Genomic DNA, 20,618 nt, shown 5'->3' with positions numbered 1-20,618 from the left:
CTTCTGCAGATGTTGTGAGGTCTCAGTGGATCCAGAAATGTGAAACTGAAGATAACTGCATCTTCAACCTGCAATCTGGAAGAAAGTTTTGGGACACAAAGGTTATTGAGATAAGTAGAAAATTAACGTTAATACCTAATATTTTATTTGATACTTTTTCAGTTTGTCTTTTCAGGTAATGAACTATTTGGCTACGAGCTTGATGGAAAAAGGTACAGGCAATTAGCTCAAAAATTTCAACAATCATAAAGCAGTAAAAGCTTTTAAACCGTTTGCTTTTGATCAAACTTACTAATGTAAAGTCATCTTTGCCAGGAACAGCAGCTGAAAGTTTTAGATTAAAATTATTTTCTTTGGACTGGAGGATATGAACAGGTCAAACTAAGGCTTCAGAAGAGAACAGTGCATTGTCAACAACATAATGACATGGGTGACTGAGGAGCCAATAAGAAGGTGTGTGACTGTCCTGAAACTTACACCACGAGAAGAAACGAGTGGGCATGTGAAGGTCTTTGCTGCAGCGATAATGAGATGGTGGAGTTCAGGATCTTGAGAGGAGCGACACGGGCAAAAAGTGGGACCAAACTTAGCAGACCAGACTTTAATCTCTTCAGAGGTGTGTGTGGAAGCACCCCATGGGTTATGGCCCTGGAGAGATGATGCAGGAAGTGCATGATAAGTGGAAGCAGGGACAGGTGACCCAGGAGGAATATAGAGACACTGTTTAATCATGGAGAGATAAGATCAGGAAAGCCAAAGCCCACCTGGAATTGAATCTGGTGAAGAATGTGAAGGGCAGCAAGAAAAGTTTCTACATGTACATTAGGTGAAAGAGGACATGGGAAAGGCTTAGGTGCTCAATGCTCTCTTTGCTTCCATCTTTACTGGTAAAACCAGCCTTCAGGAGTCCCAGGTCCTTGGGACTAGAGAAATCTGGAGCAAGGAAGTCTTACCCTGGGTGGAGCACGATCAGGTTAAGGACCACTTAAACAAACTGCACCCACACAAGTCCATGAGATGACTTGGGACTCATGGATGGTGCTGAAGAAGTTGGGCCATGCCATTGCAAGGCCACCCTCCACTATCTTTGAAAGGTTGTGGTGACTGGGAGAGGTTCATGAGGACTGGAAGACAGCAAATGCCACTCCTGTCTTTAAGAGAAGAAGGAAGATCTGGGGAGTTACAGGCTGGTCAGCCTCACCTCTGTCCTTGGGGAGGTGATGGACCAACTAATCCCAGAAACTCTTGCCAAACCCATGAAGGACAAGAAGGTGACTGGGAGCAGTAAGCATGGATTTATGAAGGGGAAATGATGCTTAAACAAATTGATGATGTTCTACAACGAGACAACTGGCTTGGTGGATGATGTGGAGCAGTGAATGTTGTTTGCCTTGACTTTAGTAAGGCTTTTGGCACCATCTCCCATAACATCTTCATAGAGAAGGTGACAAAATATGGTTTGGGTAAGTCAACAGTGAGGTTGAAAAGTGGCTGAACAGCTGGGCACAGAGGGTTGTGATCACTGCCACAAAGTCCGGAGGGAGGCCAGTCAACAGTAGTGTGCCCAAGAGGTCAATATTAGAGCCAATACTGTTTAACATCTTCTTAGACAATCTGGATGATGGGGCAGAGTGCACCTTCACCAGTTTTGCAGGTAACACTAGAAATAGCAGCTGACACACCAGCAGGTTTGCTACCATTCAGATGGACCTGAATGGGCTGGAGAAATGGGCCAACAAGAACCTAATGAAGCTCAGCAAAGAGAAATGCAAAGGAGGACTAAACCCAGGCACAAATACATACTAGGACCAATGGGCTGGCAAGCAGCTCCACAGAGAAGGACCTGGGCATAAGATGCTAGACAACAGGTTGACCACTTGCCAGCAACTCACCTGCACAGCAAAGATGGCCAGTGGCATCGTGGCTGCATTAGGAAAAGCATCACCAGCAGGTGGAGGGAGCTGATCCTTCCCCTGCACTCAGCACTGCTGAGATGCATCTGGAGTGCTGGGTCCAGGTTTGGGCTCCCCGGTGCAAAAGAGACATGGACATGCTGGAGTTCCTCCAGTAAAGGGCCACAAAAATCAAGGGGCTGGAGCATTTGTTATATGACAAGAGGCTGAGAGAGCTGGGAGTGTTTAGCCTGGAGAAGGCTCGGGAGAGATCTCACTGATTTCTACAACTAACTGATGGGAGAGAAATAAGAGGATGGAGGCAGCCTCTTCTCAGTGGTGCCAGTGACAGGATAAGAGGCAATGGGCACAAACTGAAATATATAAAATTCCATCTGAACACTCAAGAAAGTCGTTGGTTTTTTTTACTATAGGAGTGGTCAAACATTTGAACAGTTTGCCCAGAGAGGTTTTGGAGTTTCCAACCTTGGAGATAATCAAAACCCGACTGGACATAATCCTGGATAGCCTCCTCTGTCTGACCCTGCTCTGAGCCACAACTGTGCTCCCCAATGAAACTATGCCAAACATTCTGTTGCTTCTAGTCACACCGGCACTACTCTTGTACCGGTTTTAGTAATTTGGTCTCGGTTATTGTGTTTTTGTAAAATGTTATGTCAGAGTCACCAATTCATACTGCTCCAAATTTGCCATTATTTCCTCCTAGTGTAGACTACTATCTATCTCTGATCCTGAGAGCAGTTACTACAATACATTGTCACTAAACAGGTGAGATTATAGAGAGTTTTATTTAATATTGAACATTATTAAATCACTCTTAGGCCATGCTCCCTTCCCAACTTTAATTCCTTTTTCCCTCTTTCCCTCTCTCAAACCCACTGTTGGGTTATTAGTGTTGTCACATCTCTTTACAGCGGAATCCAGCACTTTGTCTTCTCCTGATCCTCCCCAACATCTGCTGCCTCTTTCTCTGCTCCTGGGCCCCACTCAAGCGTTGTCTTGGTCAGCCCTCTGCTAATGTACCTTGAAATCATTCTCTCTTTCACTGGTCTCAGTCCTTCTTTCTCCTTCTCCTCCAGTGCACTAGGAGTGTATCTTTCTGTTGCTGGGCACAGAAAAATGTGAGGGTTTGGGAAACAGAATTACTGTCCAAGTAAATGTTAGTGCAATCACAGCTGAACAACATGGGAATCTTGCAATTTGCAGACTTTATAAAGCTACTAAACCAACAACAGCCACGGAAAGGTCCGGGTCTCTGTCATAGTGCCTAGACACTGTGACAAGGCAATTGTGTCAGTTTTCCCTCTGCTAGATGTATGGTCTGTTTTTAGAAGCCTTGCATCTTTGTATAAGTTCATATACATCGTTCTTTTCCAAGCATTCATCTCTCATGTTAGTAAGTGAAAGATCTCAGGAAATGCAGCACACTTTATGAGATTGTGGCTACAGTCTTTCCTCAAAACATATCAAAGATACACACTGTACTTCAGGCTTACAAAGTTTTGTTCACCCTCTTGCAGAGAAAAGCAATTAACTGGTGGAAAATACCAGTTATTAGATTTTATCAATATCACCAGGTATCATAAAAAAGGGACGGTGAGTGGATTTGGGGTTAGGATAGTTCATTGTCAAAGAACAAGTAAGAGATTTTAGAAGTTCTTGGACTGCCGTTCAGAATGTTCTTTCATGCAGCCCAGTAACTTGAACTGTCATAATCCAGAGTATGTCTATGCTTGACCATGTGTGATCCACTACTTAGAAGCTTACTATCCTGCACCTAGGATAAAGATGAATATTCTTACATTCATAAGTAGATGTTCGAACTGCATGAGAATGCCACGGTCATCTAAAAAAAAATCTTTATAAAAAGAACTAAAGCCTTAAAACTTCATTTGGCTTATAGGAACACTTAATGGCAAAGTAGAATACTGTGTGAAAACATTACTACCTCATTTGTTTAGAGTCGATTAAGTAGATAATGTAATTGTATTAAAGGCAGTTTTATTAGGATGCTTGAAAACGCAGTGTGTCTTGTCAACGATTATGTATTAAGACAGAAATACAGCATTACTCTTTATTGTGCACTAAGTGCCATAGCAATTTTTGACAGAAGTGTTGAAAGAAATCAAAACTCTTTCCTCTTGCTGCAATATCATATAAATTGCACTAAAATTTGACAACCACAATTAACTGAAACACACTGCAAATAGGCAAGTTGCATAGAGCCACCTTGACACGTGATACAAGTGACCACACTGTTCCCAAAGAAGCAAAGCTTTCAAACACGTCACATGCATAAAGTGTTTGTGTTCCTCTTCAGAGCGCAGGATTGTAGCTAGAACTGCAGAATCATTTCACAAGCAGAAAAATGCTGATCTTCATATCCCCAATATCCTTTTCAGATCAATGCCGGGACATCTCTTCTCTCTTTGCACACCCCAGATTTTTATTCCATGATCCACTGTTACAAAGAACCTAACAGAAACTGCATTCAGCTGGTAAATCAGGAAGAGTATTTCTATTTAATTCATTAGCGTCTGTTTTTATTTCCTCTTCACTACACACTTCACTTACCACTTTGTGGTAAGTGGAGCATGAGTATCTCAAAGACTTGAAAAACTTCCATAGTAACTCCTTCATGAAAAAATTGTTGAATTTGCAGTGATAACCTTTCAAATGGAGTAAGCGCCAATATCATCTGCTGACATGAGGAATATTGCAAAAGACAGCCAGATTCCACACCCGACATATTGTTGAAAGGACACAATCAGCTTCTACAGCACAAAAGCCTCCCTTTGGAGGAAAAAAACACAAAAGAGTCAAAAAATCAGGAAAATCTAAAGGCACAAGTCAGATGGATATGCTTTAAAAGCAGGGGTAAAATAAAATATGGGATAACCCCTTCTTTGGGAGCATGTGCAAGTGTGCATACGACACTGCTGCCAGCGTGCACATGTGAGCAATGGAAGAGACTGGAGAGGTGTCAGGTGAGGAAATACACCCTTTGCAAAGGTCGCTATACAGCCCTTATGCCTCAGACACGCTCTGTATACATCTTTGTAACCCAACAAGAAGGTGACAAAGACCTCAAACAATATTCACCAAGCATGTCTTTGCTTTGCAACTCCCTCTCTAACTGAAATTTCCCCAACCTTTATAAGAGCATTCAAAACCAAGGAGTTCTCTTTTTCTGCCACATTGCTGACAAAACGTGAAGGTTAAGGCCTCTTTCTTTGGCTATATTGTGATCTGAAATTAAGATATTGCAGGTAAAACAAAGAAGTCAATACACTACTGTATTTGGAGATCAATGCAAATGAATATGCTCAACATTATATTGAATTTTTCTTCCCACCCTACCTTTATCCCCAAGACAACTTTTAAAATCGTACAAGGCACAAATGGCTAACATGTTTCAGCAAGGTCCTTTCTCTTCCTTGCTGTTCCTCTTTTGGCCCTGGTTTAACAATCTTCTGTGGTTTCAGGTGATGACAGTGGGTCCCTTTCGCCCTGTCCTCTCATGAATCTGAGATATTTTCAGTGCGATTGCTATAAGAGGACTCAGCACAGCCTAAAGAGGAAGAAATAAATTGAATTACATAAAGCAGAAATATCAACAGACAGCTTTTATTTATAAATTCTCCTTTTAACTGTAGTATTATATAATAATAGTAAAATAGAATAGGTGGACAAATGCCATCTGTATGTCAAGAAATACCTTGTGAAAATGTACTATGTGTCGCACTTATGCTAAAACTTGCCAACTTTCATCAAAAATTCATGCAGTTCTGATGCAAAATCATCTGTCCACACTTTGACTGTAAAGCTCATGAATATTTTCTTTCAGTCTCTTCCCCAGCCTGCACTGAATTTCAGCCTTGTTAGGAAAACCAAATGTAGCTGAGTTCTACACAGTCTAGGCATGGACATTTTCCACAGGTCTCAAATTCACTTTGCCCAGTGTAAGTCTCAAAAATAAGTTTCCCCATCAGTCTCATCAGTGAAAAGAATTCTGCAGAATTTATCTGGGAAAAATAAAAAGCGGGGGCAGGGGGCAGGGGGGAAGCTCAGACAATGGCAGTACCCTCAAAGAGGATTCAAACATTTTAGTGAATTCCAGATAACTACAGCTTTCTTTTGCAGTTCACAAATGTTTGCTCTGTCTTCTCTTACTATACTGATCTGCATTTTGCATTCAGCATCATGTCCACCAGTGTTATTTGGGGCTCTCTCAGCCTTACGTATACCCAGGTGAATGTACAGGGTGGAACATTAGGAACACAGGGTCAATTATTTGTACATATGTCAGTAACTGGAAACATTAAACACTAAATAATTTGCTCCCTGTATTCTGGGATCACAGGGAGAGATAATGGAAAGCCATCTGAATTAGCCAGTCATTAAAGATCCAGCATCAATTCGCTAAACCTTATGTGACTGTCACACAGGCATTTAGGCACCTGAATTACTAATGAACAAAATGACACTTTGGATGGTAACTATTTCAGAACAAAAGTTCAAGACCTTGCTACAGATTTCTAAGCAGAGCTGGCATAGTACTACATGTTCCAGAAGAGTTCACTTCCCTAGAACAATTGTTAGTGCCTCAAAATTAAAGAGAGATAAACAAGTGGGTTAGTACAGCATGAAGTCATCAAAGAAGGGCTATAGTCCAACTTTTAAAACTCTGTAAAGATAGAAGATGTGTCAAGTGTTTTCCATCTCTGCATCCTCACTCTCTAAAAATTGCTGTCAAACCCCAAATTCTACCTCCTCAGCTGCTTGTCTATCAGATTTAGTATCAAAGCACTTTTCCAGTTCCTAAAGTTCGCCTTGAGAAAAACATGCTTGCAGAATGCTTTAAGTCACCAAAAGTTGTAATTGCTAGGTGGTAGTAGTATTATTGTAAAAATTATTATAAGCCTTAAAAGTTTCAGGCATGGGCTAGAAATCCTTTTCTCTTCTAACACTTAAACTCATTCTCCGTTGTTCTATTTTTACTATTTAAACGTTATACAGAAGGTTGCTCTGAGACGTCAGGGTAACAGAGACAGCTCTAAGTCCTGGAACAAGGACACAGAGGAACTGAGAAATAACTTACCTCTTCCTGCTCCCACGTCATTTTTGTGACTGCCTAAAGCTGCTCTCAGCCCTCTGTAACCTGGGCAACAGAATCACTACCACATGAACTAAGGGAAAGGAAAAGAAAGGCGGAAAAGAGGGGCAAGTACCCCCAAAACATGTTTTGATGGTCCTACCTATTAGAAGGAGCTTTTCCTTTGGCTGCAGTGTACTTTAAAAGACAAACCAATACACTTACAAAGCAACAATGAGGTGGTGGAAGAGACAATAAGAATGGACCGAAGTAAGTGCGAAGTGAGGTCAGCACTAGGACCACACAGGCTGGCACCACAGCTGTGGTCTCCTGCAGGGCTTCTGCCATAACAGCTCAACACACACCTCAGTGTGTCTGCTTGGGTCTTGCATTCCAAAAAAGAGAAGTCTTTGGAAAGGCACATGGTCATTTGTAATTAAATAGTCAAAATTTGGCTAGATGAATGCTGCAAGTATATGGTCTACTGTTTTCTAGTATTTTTTGCTGGGATTCATTAGACAGGAAACATATTCAGATCATACTTTTTGTGCTACATTATCAAGTTACTGTAAGTCCACTGCAAGCCTCTAAAATGAACTCTTAGTGTGCCTCTTATCATGATTTATTTTCGTTTAATCTATGCCTTGCCTACATAGCACAAAGAACCATATTTAAAATAGTCCGTGTAATTGCAACTGATTTGTGCTGTAACAAAATGGGACAGAGCTGTGGTGGGTTGACCATGGTGGGTTGACCTTGGTGGCTGCCAGGTGCCCACCAAGCCACTCTACCTAGGGTTCAAATGCATTTGACAGCATTTATGTTTTGGGAAATTTGCATTTGTGTTTCAGCTATGAATACACAACTACATGGTACTTCAAACCACAGGTTTTTTATTTACTACAAGCCAAATGCTTATCCTCTCTTTCATGAAGCATTCTTAGTCTTCTTTTTTTGTATATCACAGCATGAAGGTGTTTTACTGGGAAAAATCTGAGAGTTCAAAATGCGATTTATATTATGAATTGTTTTAGGTGTCTGTTGGGCTATACTGCAACTTGCACTCAACCTTCACTCTTCCTAGGAAAGTCTGGTTACAATACAAGATAATTCACAGACAGTCGCAGGTCTTTCCCTTACAAGGAATCCCTACACGGTTTAGACTCTGTCATCTGTATTTCCTAACTCTGCTCTCATTGTCAGGAATCCCTGGCTGCCATAAATAAGTGATCTCCAGCTAACCTGCTTGAAAAATAATTATCTTTTTTAAAAATATTGTTCTGTAACTCAGATTATAACTCAAAAAAATAAGTGAAAAATAAACTAGAATGGCTTCTCTTAGTAGACTAAAGGTCATTGCCCAGCATTTATCACCAAGTATCTCAGCCCTTGACATCTCTGTTGTGTTAGACATTACACAAGCATACATTAAAACTCCTCGTCCTGCCTCAAAATGTGTACAGTCACTTGATTCGGAAAATCATCCACAAAGAACATAAACAGGGGTCAAAGTGCTGAGTGTTCTTTCTGATTAAAGATGAAAATCTGCAGCCATTGCTATTACGGAGGAAGTGCATTACTTACCAACTTTTACTGTTACAATGCTATTGCATTACCTGTGGTTCCTTATTGTGTTGGCTGGGATCCTTTTCATAACTCTCTGCATAGATCCGGAGAGTAGCTCTCACATGGCTAGAAGCACTCATTCTGAAGATAAGCCTGGAAGCATCTGAAAAAATAATCCGCAGCCCCTATGGAAGAAGTAGGAGCAACACATATGTTAGGCAGCGGTACCTTTACAAATCACAGTTCACTGCTTTAAAATAAAAAGTGAAAGGAAGAGTCATTAGGATGCAATTCCTCTTTCCCTGTAACTTTGGACAAATCATTTATTACTCTTTTTTCCCCTCTAAAGACTAGAAATGATCTTGTGTATTCCCTCTCAGTCCTCATAACAAGGACTCTCTTACTGCTGTTCTTATTTTCTTTAGCTGATTTGATCTTGTTCTGTGTGGCAGAGCATAAAATCAACGGCCTGAGAAATAGTTACAAGATCAACAAGGATCAGTAGCCTAAGAAATAGCTGCAGGATCCCAGGATCAAAAAACAGCTGTCAGTACTGAATATAAAAGACAGAATCAGTTGCGACCCCTCATAGACCATGCATCAATGTCTGATTACAAGGATTTCAACAAGAGTCTGTAGTATGACTTGGGAAATTTAACTTAAGGTGATAATTAATTTCATGTACACTAATTAATGCACATTAATTGTGTGTAGAATAAAATGATTTCTTATTAACTGTGAATTTTCTCTCTGCTCCCATCTTCATCTCTTGTTTCCTCCTCCTCACCTCCATACTGTATATATGAATACATTCTTCTACAGACCACAGACCATATACTTGGATCCACGGTCAACAGACTTTCCTTACAGGAAGGCCATTAAGACCGAAGGACTGAAGTGCAGTGTTAAATAGTTGCAGTGTATCAATACTCTACCAATTCTGCACTAACACTCAGTCCAGTTCCCTTCCTGTAAATGGTACCTTTAGGCTAAGTGCCACCTCTGCTATGTCGCTGGACTTTATTTCCCCTCTTAGTCCTCCTGTTGGCAAATGCCTAATGCATAAACTGAGATCCTTGATACTTTTGTTTAAGGGGCAGTAAACCATTAAAAATGAGAGAAGTAAGAGAGAAGCATTTTATTTTTCCAATTTTATCAGCAGCTTGAGAAGACACTGATGTTAGCAACACAGTAGTCTAATATTCCTAAGTATAACTAGAAATCTTTGTCTCCTCAGGTATATGCCAAAGCACCTCCAGCACCATGTAAGGTATTGTTTGGTTGATAATCACAGAATCATAGAATGGTTTGGGTTGGACCTTTAAAGGCCTAGTCCAAACCCCTTGCAATGAGCAGGGACATCTTCAACTAGATCGGGTCGCTCAGAGCCCTGTCCAGCCTGGCCTTGGATGTCTCCAGGTATGGGGCATCTACCACCTCTCTGGGCAACCCGTTTTCACCACCCTCATTGTTAAAAAAGTGTTCCTTATATTTCATCTGAATCTCCCCTCCTTTAGTTTAATACCATCACCCCTTGTCCTATCCCAACAGGCCCTGCTATAAGGTCTGTCCCCATCTTTCTGATCGGCCCCATTTAAGTACTGAAAGGCCACAATAAGATTTCCCCGGAGCCTTCTCTTCTCCAGGCTGAACAACCCCAACTCTCAGCCTGTCCCCATAGCAGAGCTGTTCCAGCCCTCTGATCATCTTGGTGGCCTCCTCTCGACCCTTTCCAATAGGTCCATGTCCTTCCTGTGAAATAGAAAATATACAACAGGAAAATATCCCACACGGATTAAGGGTTGGATTGCCTAAGAGATATTTTCCATTTTTAACTTTGGTGATACCATGAAACTTTTCTTAGCTGCTAGTATAGTATTATCTATTAAACATGTATCGGCAATTTCAAAGAATTACAGAATCACAGAATGTTAGGGATTGGAAGGGACCTCGAAAGATCATCTAGTCCCATCCCCCCGCCGGAGCAGGAACACCCAGATGAGGTTACACAGGAAGGTGTCCAGGTGGGTTTTGAATGTCTCCAGAGAAGAAGACTCCACAAGCTCCCTGGGCAGCCTGTTCCAGTGTTCCGTCATCCTGACTGAGAAGTTTCTTCTCAAATTTAAGTGGAACCTCTTGTGTTCCAGCTTGAACCTACTACCCCTTGTCCTATCTCGGTTGTCACCGAGAAGAGCTTGGCTCCATCCTCGTGACACCCACCCTTTATATATTTATAAACATTGATGAGGTCACCCCTCAGTCTCCTCTTCTCCAAGCTAAAGAGAACCAGCTCCTTCAGCCTTTCCTCACAAGGGAGATGCTCCACTCCCTTAATCGTCTTCGTGGCTCTGCGCTGGACTCTCTCCAGCAGTTCCCTGTCCTTCTTGAACTGAGGGGCCCAGAACTGGACACAATATTCCAGATGAGGTCTCACCAGGGCAGAGTAGAGGGGGAGGAGAACCTCTCTTGACCTACTAACCACCCCGCTTCTAATACACCCCAGGATGTCATTGGCCTTCTTGGCCACAAGGGCACAGTGCTGGCTCATGGTCATCCTGCTGCCCACCAGGAACCCCAGGCCCCTTTCCCCTACACTGCTCTCTAATAGGTCATTCCCCAACTTATACTGGAACCTGGGGTTGTTCCTGCCCAGAGGCAAGACATTTTCCCTTATTATATTTCATTAAATTTTTCCCTGCCCAACTCTCTAGCCTGTCCAGGTCTCTGGATGGCAGCACAGCCTTCTGGCATGTCAGCCACTCCTCCCAGCTTGGTGTCATCAGCAAACTTGCTGATAGTACACTCAATTCCCTCATCCATGTCGTTAATGAATATATTGAATAATACTGGTCCCAGAACTGACCCTTGAGGCACTCCACTAGATACAGGCCTCCAACCAGACTCTGCCCCATTGACCACGACTCTCTGGCTTCTTTCCTTCAGCCAGTTTGCAGTCCACCTCACTACTCGATCATCCAGTCCGCACTTCTTCAGTTTAGCCGTGAGGATGCTGTTGGAGACGGTGTCAAATGCTTTGCTGAAGTCAAGGTAGACCACATCCACTGCTCTGCCTTCATCAATCCACCTTGTTATTTATCTAGAAATTTATCTAGTAGTCTCAGTAAGTACAGCATAAGTGACAAACAGAAATAGTTTACATTTGTGAGATTGAGCTTTAGACCCTGTTTTTCTAATATTTGCTATTAAGCCAACTTTGTAATGGGATGGTTCACTTGATGCTGATGGGAGTTCTGCCATTGATTTCAATGGAATCAAGATTTCATCTTGGACACCTAGAATCATACAGGCATTTTGTTACTATCTGATCCTGTGAGCAAGGGGTTGTTTCTTGCTGATTGTTCATTGACTTAACTTTATAACAGTGAAAAGAAAAAATAGAAATTGAAGAGTTTCGCAGTTCTGGATATAGTTCATTTCCAATAGTTGTCAAACCCAGGACCAGCAGCTCGAAACATGGAACATTAATGTCAATCAGCTTTAAGAGAGAAGGAAGGGAGTCTAACGGATCTGCACAAAATGAAAGCATGAACATGAGAACACGTGAGTGTCTTCCTCTCCAAAGACAGAACAGGCATTTTACACGTTCCTGCCATGCCTACAAACCCCTACAATAACACGACCAGCAAGGCCACTTGAATACTCTGCCATTTACTCCATGTTTATCTAGCAATGGTGACAATAACACATTGTTACTTGCTTTAGCATATCTGAAGTCTCACCACTCATTAAATTACGGTCTTCAGAATAAAAAGGATTTACAAACACTCCCCAGAACTTTTCCCGTAACTTTAAGATGCAAAAATACTCCACCAAACTACAGCATCTGTACCCAGTTACAGTTAATGGTGCTTGGGATATTTATGCAATGTATAGAGACAGAGGACCAGCATTCAGGCAGCATACTGTACTATTTCTGAGCTTATTATTTTCTTCATTTTGCATTTCTCAGGGACACACAACTGACAGTATTACACATGTGCAGTGACAGCTCATATTTGTATTTAAGACCAGGATTCCAGCCATAAATACTCTGTAAAAGGGAATTACAGAGACACAGTGGCTGTACTGCTTAAAACCAATAATCCTTAGTGCCAGGGAGAAATCACATGCTTAGGAAACAATGGCGTTTAGGGATGGACTGTCAAATCAAACTTTAAACTCAAGATATTTGCACCTGGAGATTTAGTTTCACTCATTTTTCAGAGAGCCTAGCAGCAAAAAAAAAAAAAAAAAAGACTTTTGACTCTCCCTTGGAAACTGTGACTTAAGCACTAGCAAAGTTTTTCACTCAGAAAGGCCACAAAAATAATGAGAGCGATTAAATTTGTATAGTCCTCACTTTTTTCTGGAAATTATACCTAAAAGCTGTGAGTTACAAACATTTGTTGAAGCCAAGAAAACCCAGCCAAAAACTCTGTTACCAAACAAATATGAAAAAGCATTGCCTGGAGAATAACCTGTGACTCTGCATCTTTTGTAAAGACTAAAATCAATAGGTTTTCACCACTTGTTACAGAATACCCAGTCTAACATATAAAAGTTTCCTTTTTGGTGTTTTTGAGGTTTTGTGGCCAGCAAGGTCAAAGCAAGCTGGTGAAGTTGCAAGAAGCCTATTTACTGTTTGTCATGACGATATTTTTTTACCTGATGTAAAGGCCATTAATTTAAAGCCATGTATTTGCTTTTTATTATATAGAAGGTGTCAGCTCCATGAAACATAAAATTTTATATGTAGAACTTATAAAATGACATATGAGGGAAAGAAAGAAGAGTAACACAGAAAAGCATACGGGACAGAGTAACTTCCTTTTTTGAGAAAATAGGACACATTATTTGTCACTAGCAAGAATAATGTTTTCTTATGGGAACAGATAATTTCTTTTCTGGGAGGAAGCAGATGAAAAGGTTCAGTACAGCTCCCACACTGAACATCTGCTGATATCTATTTTAGGCAAATTGGGCCTGCTTAATGGATATTAATGAACTGTGTGAAAACTGTGAAACAAAATTATGTTCCATAGTTAACCCCCTGACTTTGAAGCTGATGTGACAGAGATGGAGCTTCACAGAGACTTCTCTCTTCTACACTACAAACCAGTTAAACAGCCTACTAATGTATTAGTATCTATGAAGCACTCAGAAAACTGAACCTACTACATATTGTACTATATAGTTTGGTTTCCAGTAGTTTGTTTGTTGGGGTTTTTTTTCCAGTTAGCAATTTCATAATTAAATAAATAATAATAAATTAGCATAACATGGTAGCAAGAACAAGAGTAAGGAGCAAACTTAAAGCAAAATATCTTAGGATTTTGAAACCATTATGAAAGCATAACAGCAAGGAGTAACACCAGTAGAAAATCTAGTCTAGCAGCAATGTATTAGACACAGAGACATATACGAAAGTTAGAAGCATGTAAAATGGCTATACTCTTACTTGGAAATACTGTGATTACCACAATTTTTACTCGTTCCTCTGTTGGACTTGTTCCTCTATTCCCCTAGGCACAGCAGGCCACACTCGCTACTCTGACAGGAAATACTTTATTGCTGATACATGATTGAAATATCATTCTGAACACAGAGGGATTTTTGCCTTATCTCTGGAGAGTTATCTGAAGTAACTTTTTTTCCAGTTTTTCCAATGCCTGTTTCCTGACTCTTGCTCAAACTAAAATGCAAAAAACCCAAGACTACATGCAGACCACTTTGCGGCTCAAATCTAATGAAGGAGCAAGAAAACATCAATAAAATACTAATATCAAAGCACTGGTTTTATTCTATGAATCTCAGAATGTAAGAACCCTTCATTAAAGAGCTCAAAGTTAACCATTATAATAGGCAATGTGTACTTCTCATCCTACTAATTCAAGTTTCACACAAAAATACAACTGATCGTGTTTCTGGCTTGCAGGATCCTCAGGAGCAGCACTGTTATGTGCTCACGTGCACAAAAGCTAACACAATTGGACTTCAAAAATGGACCAGCAGAACATTTAATTTAATTTTATGCCTTATTACTGATCAATAGTAATGGGTTTAAACAGTCAGAATGAATTAGAAGATACAGTTGGGGCATACTGCTTGCAGTGCTGCGTTTGTTTTCTGTTCATTAACACTGACCAATTATCTTATGGCCAGCTTCTCATTCATGAGACATAGTGCAGTTACACTGAATATAAATCTCTCTCTCCTGCCTACTGGGGAACAAAACTTTGAACAGGTTCCCGAAAACATAGCCGGAAAATCTGCATGAAGCTCATGACAGTCAGAAAGAGGCATCTGCATTTGCAGCAAGAGCAAGCTACCCAAGGAAAATGGCAGCAGTGGACTGTTGTTTCATTTGCATGGATCAATGTCCTCCCATTTCGTTGTGCTTGGAGAATTCCTTCGAGGCTGCAGGCACTTGGACCTAGGAATGTGTCCTTGCCAAAAGACGAACTGGTTGAACTGTATGCTCAATAAATACATGCTTCTCCCTATGAAAAGATATGCTTTCTGGTTTTATGGGCTCACTTTGAGTCCATCTGAAAACAGGCCAAGTCATGTTTCTCTGTTGTTACATGGTGACATGATTAGCAATTATATTCCAATTTAGGGCAAGGGCTTTGGATGAAAATCAAGGGAAAGAAAAGTGCACTGAAAACTCACAAGCTGTTTTTCAAAAGTGCAAGGGCCACAAGTCTGCCATGCCTGTAATTTTCCAGTGGGCTTAGATAAGACAATATCCTCGTATCTTGTTTCGGCAGTAATACGCACAAAGAGAGTAGCTCAGTGGCAGGTGGGCTGCTCATATTATCTGGGTGCAATGATGAATGGAAACTATAAAGACTCTGAGCAGAATGGCATGACAATAGTTTTAATGGCTTGTAATACCATTTGCTAGGGTCCGGTCAGGTCAAGTAATTTACAAACCAGAGAAACGAGGACAATAAAAACAAACAGCATAAAATCAGAACACATTTTAATATGAGTCAGCTCATATTCAAGATGTTTGAATATATATTTATACCTGGAAAAAGCACATGGTTAGTTTTGAGCACATCATGAACTTCAAAACACTGGAGGCTCAGTTTGAACTGCAGTTCTTGATAGCATGGAGTCTCATCAAGGACAGAGCCCAGAAGGAACACAGAACTGGTCATTTGGGCCAGAGAAGTCAAATGTGCCCACATATGGTACAATCCACTAAAGTCTTCTTCATGTTCCTGGCTATAACAGATAATATGCCTTAATTATGCAAAGCCTGTGGCTTACCCAAAACAAGAAAATTTTAACTTTTTTTGTAATGTAAGGTAAGTGGAGATTTCAGAATAGAAAATAGAAAAAGGAAAGACTGCCTTTCTACATGACGTTTTGCATTGTTCAGGAAAGGGAACCCTCTCTGTGTGTGCGTTGCTGTCAACAGGGACTGAAACAGACATAGATTATCTTATCCAGACCTACCTAATCTTAAGTAGGAAATGTGGTATCTATCAGAGAAAAGAAAACACCATGCTATAAATAAATGGAGAGGCTTGCCAGCGGAACATTACAAACATCACTGTTAAGAGGCAACATGACAGTTGCAAAACTTTGTGACTCCATCACTACAGCCATACCTGTCTTTTGGTCACAGTGCCATCCACAGGATCTATGTACTCAAAGCTGTCTGTTCTTTCCACACTGTAGATATTGTTACCCACTGCAAACTGTTGATGGCTGAAGGATTTGTCAGTGATCAAAGCTTCCAGGTCTCTCATTATGAAATACGCTGTTCTGGGTTCCAGTGCTTCATAATCAAACCTTGCACACATAGGAAAAAAAAAAAAAAAATAGAATGAAGAAGTAAGTCCCCTACAGCTGAGAAAAGACTTCAGGTTTCACAGAACTCAATATACTTTCAATTAGCAATTTACTGCTTAGCTCAAAAATCAGAGGGGGACCACTGAAGTACTGATAGCAAATTAAACCAGCACACGCATGCAAGTCCTGTGCAATCTGACCATTATGTGTGTGCACCACAGTTCTGCACTGGCCACCTGACTCTGAGTCAACAGCAATCATACAGAAAATACACAGTTTCTAAACTAGCATAGAAAATGTCATCGATACACAGCTAGCTTTCCGAGACTACGGACAGAATCAGTGCAGTGCTTAATGGCTGAGTGAAACAGAGAAACCTGCCACAAATTTTGGGGAACAGCTGTGTGTAGAAGACTTTATGGATATGTAAAGTCCTCTGGATTAAGTCTATGCTAGGAGAAAGAGAGAGGCAGGAGCTAAGATGTAAATGACAAGTTAGAAGTCATTCTTTAGAGACCTTAATAAAAATCAGTAAACGTTTGCACCTTTGGAGTTCTCCTGAATTAAAAGCAGGTGTAGTTCCAGTTCTCACTAAAATGCTGTCAAACAGACGCACATACAGAAACAAATGCAGGAGTAAATCTTGCTGAGATTGATTTTTTTCCAACACCATGTAACGAGCTATGCCTACAGATTCCACATGTAAATAATCCAAATCCTCTGCCATTCAATATCAGAAAATTCAATTACTCATTTACTAGAAATGATGTATACACACTGCTCCTCCTAAGTAAATAATTTCTGCTGCCACTCACTCACCAGAAAAAAACTGCCTACAGAACAGTGGCAATCTGTGGCAGATATTCATTCTGTGGACACAGCAAATGCACACCTAAATGCAGCTGAACACAGCTAAACAAGCCACGGTTGTAGCAGAATTGTCCTATCAACTGCATAAGTTCCTGTGCCTTTTCCTCATTTTTCTCACCTGCAGTAGTAGTGCCGCCCAAATTTTGCCCAGTGATCCCTGACAATCTCTTCCACACTCTGCTTTCGAGCTGCTAGGATTGAAAGCCAAACTAGCACAGCCCATAGTCCATCCTTCTCCCGAAGGTGATCAGACCCTAAAGAGACATATATAAAGCACATTATTTGGTATCACTGCAAATCAGAAAACAAGGTAAAATGGCTGGGCAAATGCCTCATTTAGCTTTGTATGTCACATAACAGTAATCAACAGTACTAACCTCAGCAACTCTGATGTCTTCCAGATGGACAATCAGAACTAATGTTTAAAATGTGATTTATTTATATATGACAAAGTCCATACTCCTAAGGTTATATCAAAAGATTTGAATAGAATACTTGAATAGAAATGGCAGTACTTGAATAGAAATGGTAGTCGCAGGAAAACATTTTTAGTCATGATTCCTGCTCACTGACATACAGGGTGTTTTCACACCTCTGGTACTGTTTCCCAGAACTGGGCTAGATACTCAAAACCCTGGCCATGAACCAGAATGTTCTGAGTTATGTGAGTCAAGTTCAACAGCATCTCCTTATCTCTGCAGATGTTCATCTTTCAATCTGCAGAGAAAGAGTTTTCTCATTCCATGAAAAATGAAGACTTCTAGAATGTTCATGACCTCCCATAAGGACAAAAAACAAGAGCCTGAAAAAATGTTTCTGGAAAACAAAACAAAATAAACCAGAAAATAGCACTTTTTCCCCTTTCTGTATTTCTCCATACCTCTCAGTGGTAAAGACTTTTGGGTGCTCAGATTTAAATGCCTTCCTGGGTTTATATTTATGAAGAGAAAAACTGATCCAACAATGGAGACTAAGAACTATTTTGGAATTCCCCACAGGATTTAGTACATACTCTCAGACACAGAAGGCACAAGTTCAAGTTTACTATCTGAACTCAAAAGAGCAGACTTGATCTTGCACTTCCCATGTCCTAAGCCAAGATGCCAACTTCGATAACAGCCTGCTCTGCAACAGACTTGCAACATAGCTTAACCAGAAATATTTCTACTAAGCTAAACTCTGCCTGTTAAAACTGAGCCCTACTTTTGGCTGAGATAGAGTTAATTTTCTTCCTGATAGCTGGTATAATGCTGTGGTTTGGATTTGGGAATAATGCTGATAATGCCTCTTAGTTGTGGCTAAGCAGTCAAGGGCTTTTCAGCTGGTCACACCGGCCTGCCAGCGAGAAGATGGGCAGTGCACAAAAGGCTGGGAGGAGACACGGCCGGGACAGCTGACCCAACTGACCAAAGGGATATTCCATAGCATATGGTGTCATGCTCAGTATGTAAAGCTAGGGGAAGAAGAAGGAAGGGGGGGACATTTGGGGTGATGGGGTTTGTTCCCAAGTCACCATGAGATGTGATGAAGCCCTGCTGTCCTGGAGATGACTGAACACCTGCCTGCCCATGGGAAGCAGTGAATGAATTCCTTGTTTTGCTTTGCTTGTGTGCGCAGCTTTTGCTTTACCTATTAAACTGTCTTTATCCCAAGCCAAGACTTTTCTCACTTTTACTCTTTTGATTCTCTCCCCCATACCACTTGGGGGGAGCGAGTGAATGGCTGTGTGGGGCCTAGTTGCTGGCCAGGTTTAAACCATGACAAACTGGAATATATTCATCAGCAAAACATTTCAATAAAATCAGTATTTTCCAGCAAAAGACTGTTTCATGGGAAGGTTCTTGCTCATCTCAGCAAGTGTTCTCTCCTTTTGGATAACTTAGAACAAGCTTTTGTGGCAATACGTATCTAACCCAGATTACCAAAAAATCACAAAGAAGCATGCCACAAAGTAAAATCCAAGACACCTGACACTCAGTAGATACTGATGACAGATATATAAGCTAAGAGACTCAAGAAACTTGAAGAGACACCAAATATGTGGCCATTGCTGGCAAAACAATACTTGATTTGGTTGAAATTTCTTTTATTTCCTTATTTTCTATCTAGCCACACATTACTGAAGCCCTGAGTACAAAGCAAGTGTAATAATTCATAAGGTTTTTTTCCTACCAGTCAGGGAGGCAAACACTTTAACTATTTGTGCCCTTAGAAGATAGTTAGCAAAACCCTCCAGAGAGGAAGCTAAAAAGTCTTAGGTTGAAAACCTGTTTTATGAAATATCTTCCTTCCTCCAACACACAAATCCTATGGCAGCAAGACTGCTTTGCAGTGCCATGGTTTTACATAACAGCCTGCAAGGTCTACACAGTCATCTGTCAGAACAGCCATATTTTGCTACTGACAGAGGACGTGGTTCCCATAATATAAATTGATGCACTGAAGCTGTTTATCTTGTGAGAAAACTGCCAACAAAAAAAAATTAAAGACATATAAGGAAAACAGTAAGATGCACAGAGAGCCACCACGATTCCTGGAGTTCAGTATGGACATCCATCTTTTAGGCACTGCTGCTGCCTTGGACTTGCAGTCCCACGTCTTGGGAGAGAGCAACAGCCACAGCAGCAGTAGCTACTTGTCTGCATTTGCTAAGAGCCCACTGTGCTGGGCCTGCCGCAGCTCTGTCTGCCACTTATGCTTCTTGCGTTACGTTCAACCCTGGGAGTGTGGACCTCCAGCACTCTGAATCTAGCACGAACCAAGTTAGCTACTGCAGAGTTAACTAAATGCAAATTACTATTTTGGCACAATATGCAAGCTGTACAGGAATGAATACTGAAGATTTGTGAAGAGGAAAAAGCCTTACATGAAGATTAGGTTTGTGTCTATGAGTTAGGTAATGCAGAAGAAAAGGACATAAAATACTGTAGACGGATTTAAGAGCCGAGAGATAGTAATGTTCCTTTGCATCTACAAAGTAGCTATCATTATAGTAAGAATACCTGCTTTCTGACTCTTGTCATCTGCCCTGAATTGTAATCTGCGAGCTCTCTGCAATGAGGCCAGTCTCCTACTACAGTTCCTGGAGATATGGGCTGGTCCTCCAGGAGCTGCTGCAGGAAGAGCAACAGCTCACTCTGTTCCCTGCGTGAGTCCCGGGTGCTGTCAAAGCACAGAGTGCCAACTAATCAGAAAATGAAGGGCAGGGTTATTTATGAGCTCTCACAGCTTTGCAAATAGCTTCAGATAAAAATGGAAAACAAATGTCTCTTCACAGGAAGTCAGCCCTTTGGACGATCAGGCCTTCACCTTTTCTACTCCCCTGTTGTGATAACACTCCAGAGCAGCTGAAGGATGCCTTCCACAGA

The 20,618-nt window shown here is 41.0% G+C and overlaps 1 protein-coding gene across 1 annotated transcript in view; it reads right to left on the bottom strand.

The window, feature by feature from the left end:
- Positions 1 to 3,897: 3,897 nt before the first annotated feature.
- The window catches only part of PGM5 (phosphoglucomutase 5), a 67,250-nt gene continuing 50,529 nt past the window's right edge, over positions 3,898 to 20,618 (bottom strand). The window contains exons 8-11 of the mRNA XM_065655483.1: positions 17,369 to 17,504; positions 16,197 to 16,380; positions 8,625 to 8,759; positions 3,898 to 5,484 (exon numbers count right to left, since the gene is read on the bottom strand). Of these exons, the coding sequence (XP_065511555.1) occupies positions 5,395 to 5,484; positions 8,625 to 8,759; positions 16,197 to 16,380; positions 17,369 to 17,504 (545 nt within the window). The 3' untranslated portion in view covers positions 3,898 to 5,394. The remainder of the gene's footprint in view (positions 5,485 to 8,624; positions 8,760 to 16,196; positions 16,381 to 17,368; positions 17,505 to 20,618) is intronic.

This window comes from Caloenas nicobarica, chromosome Z (genome assembly GCF_036013445.1).
Source record: "Caloenas nicobarica isolate bCalNic1 chromosome Z, bCalNic1.hap1, whole genome shotgun sequence".
In the NCBI taxonomy this organism is placed as follows: Eukaryota; Metazoa; Chordata; class Aves; order Columbiformes; family Columbidae; genus Caloenas; species Caloenas nicobarica.
This window is presented reverse-complemented; position numbering and strand designations above follow the sequence as displayed.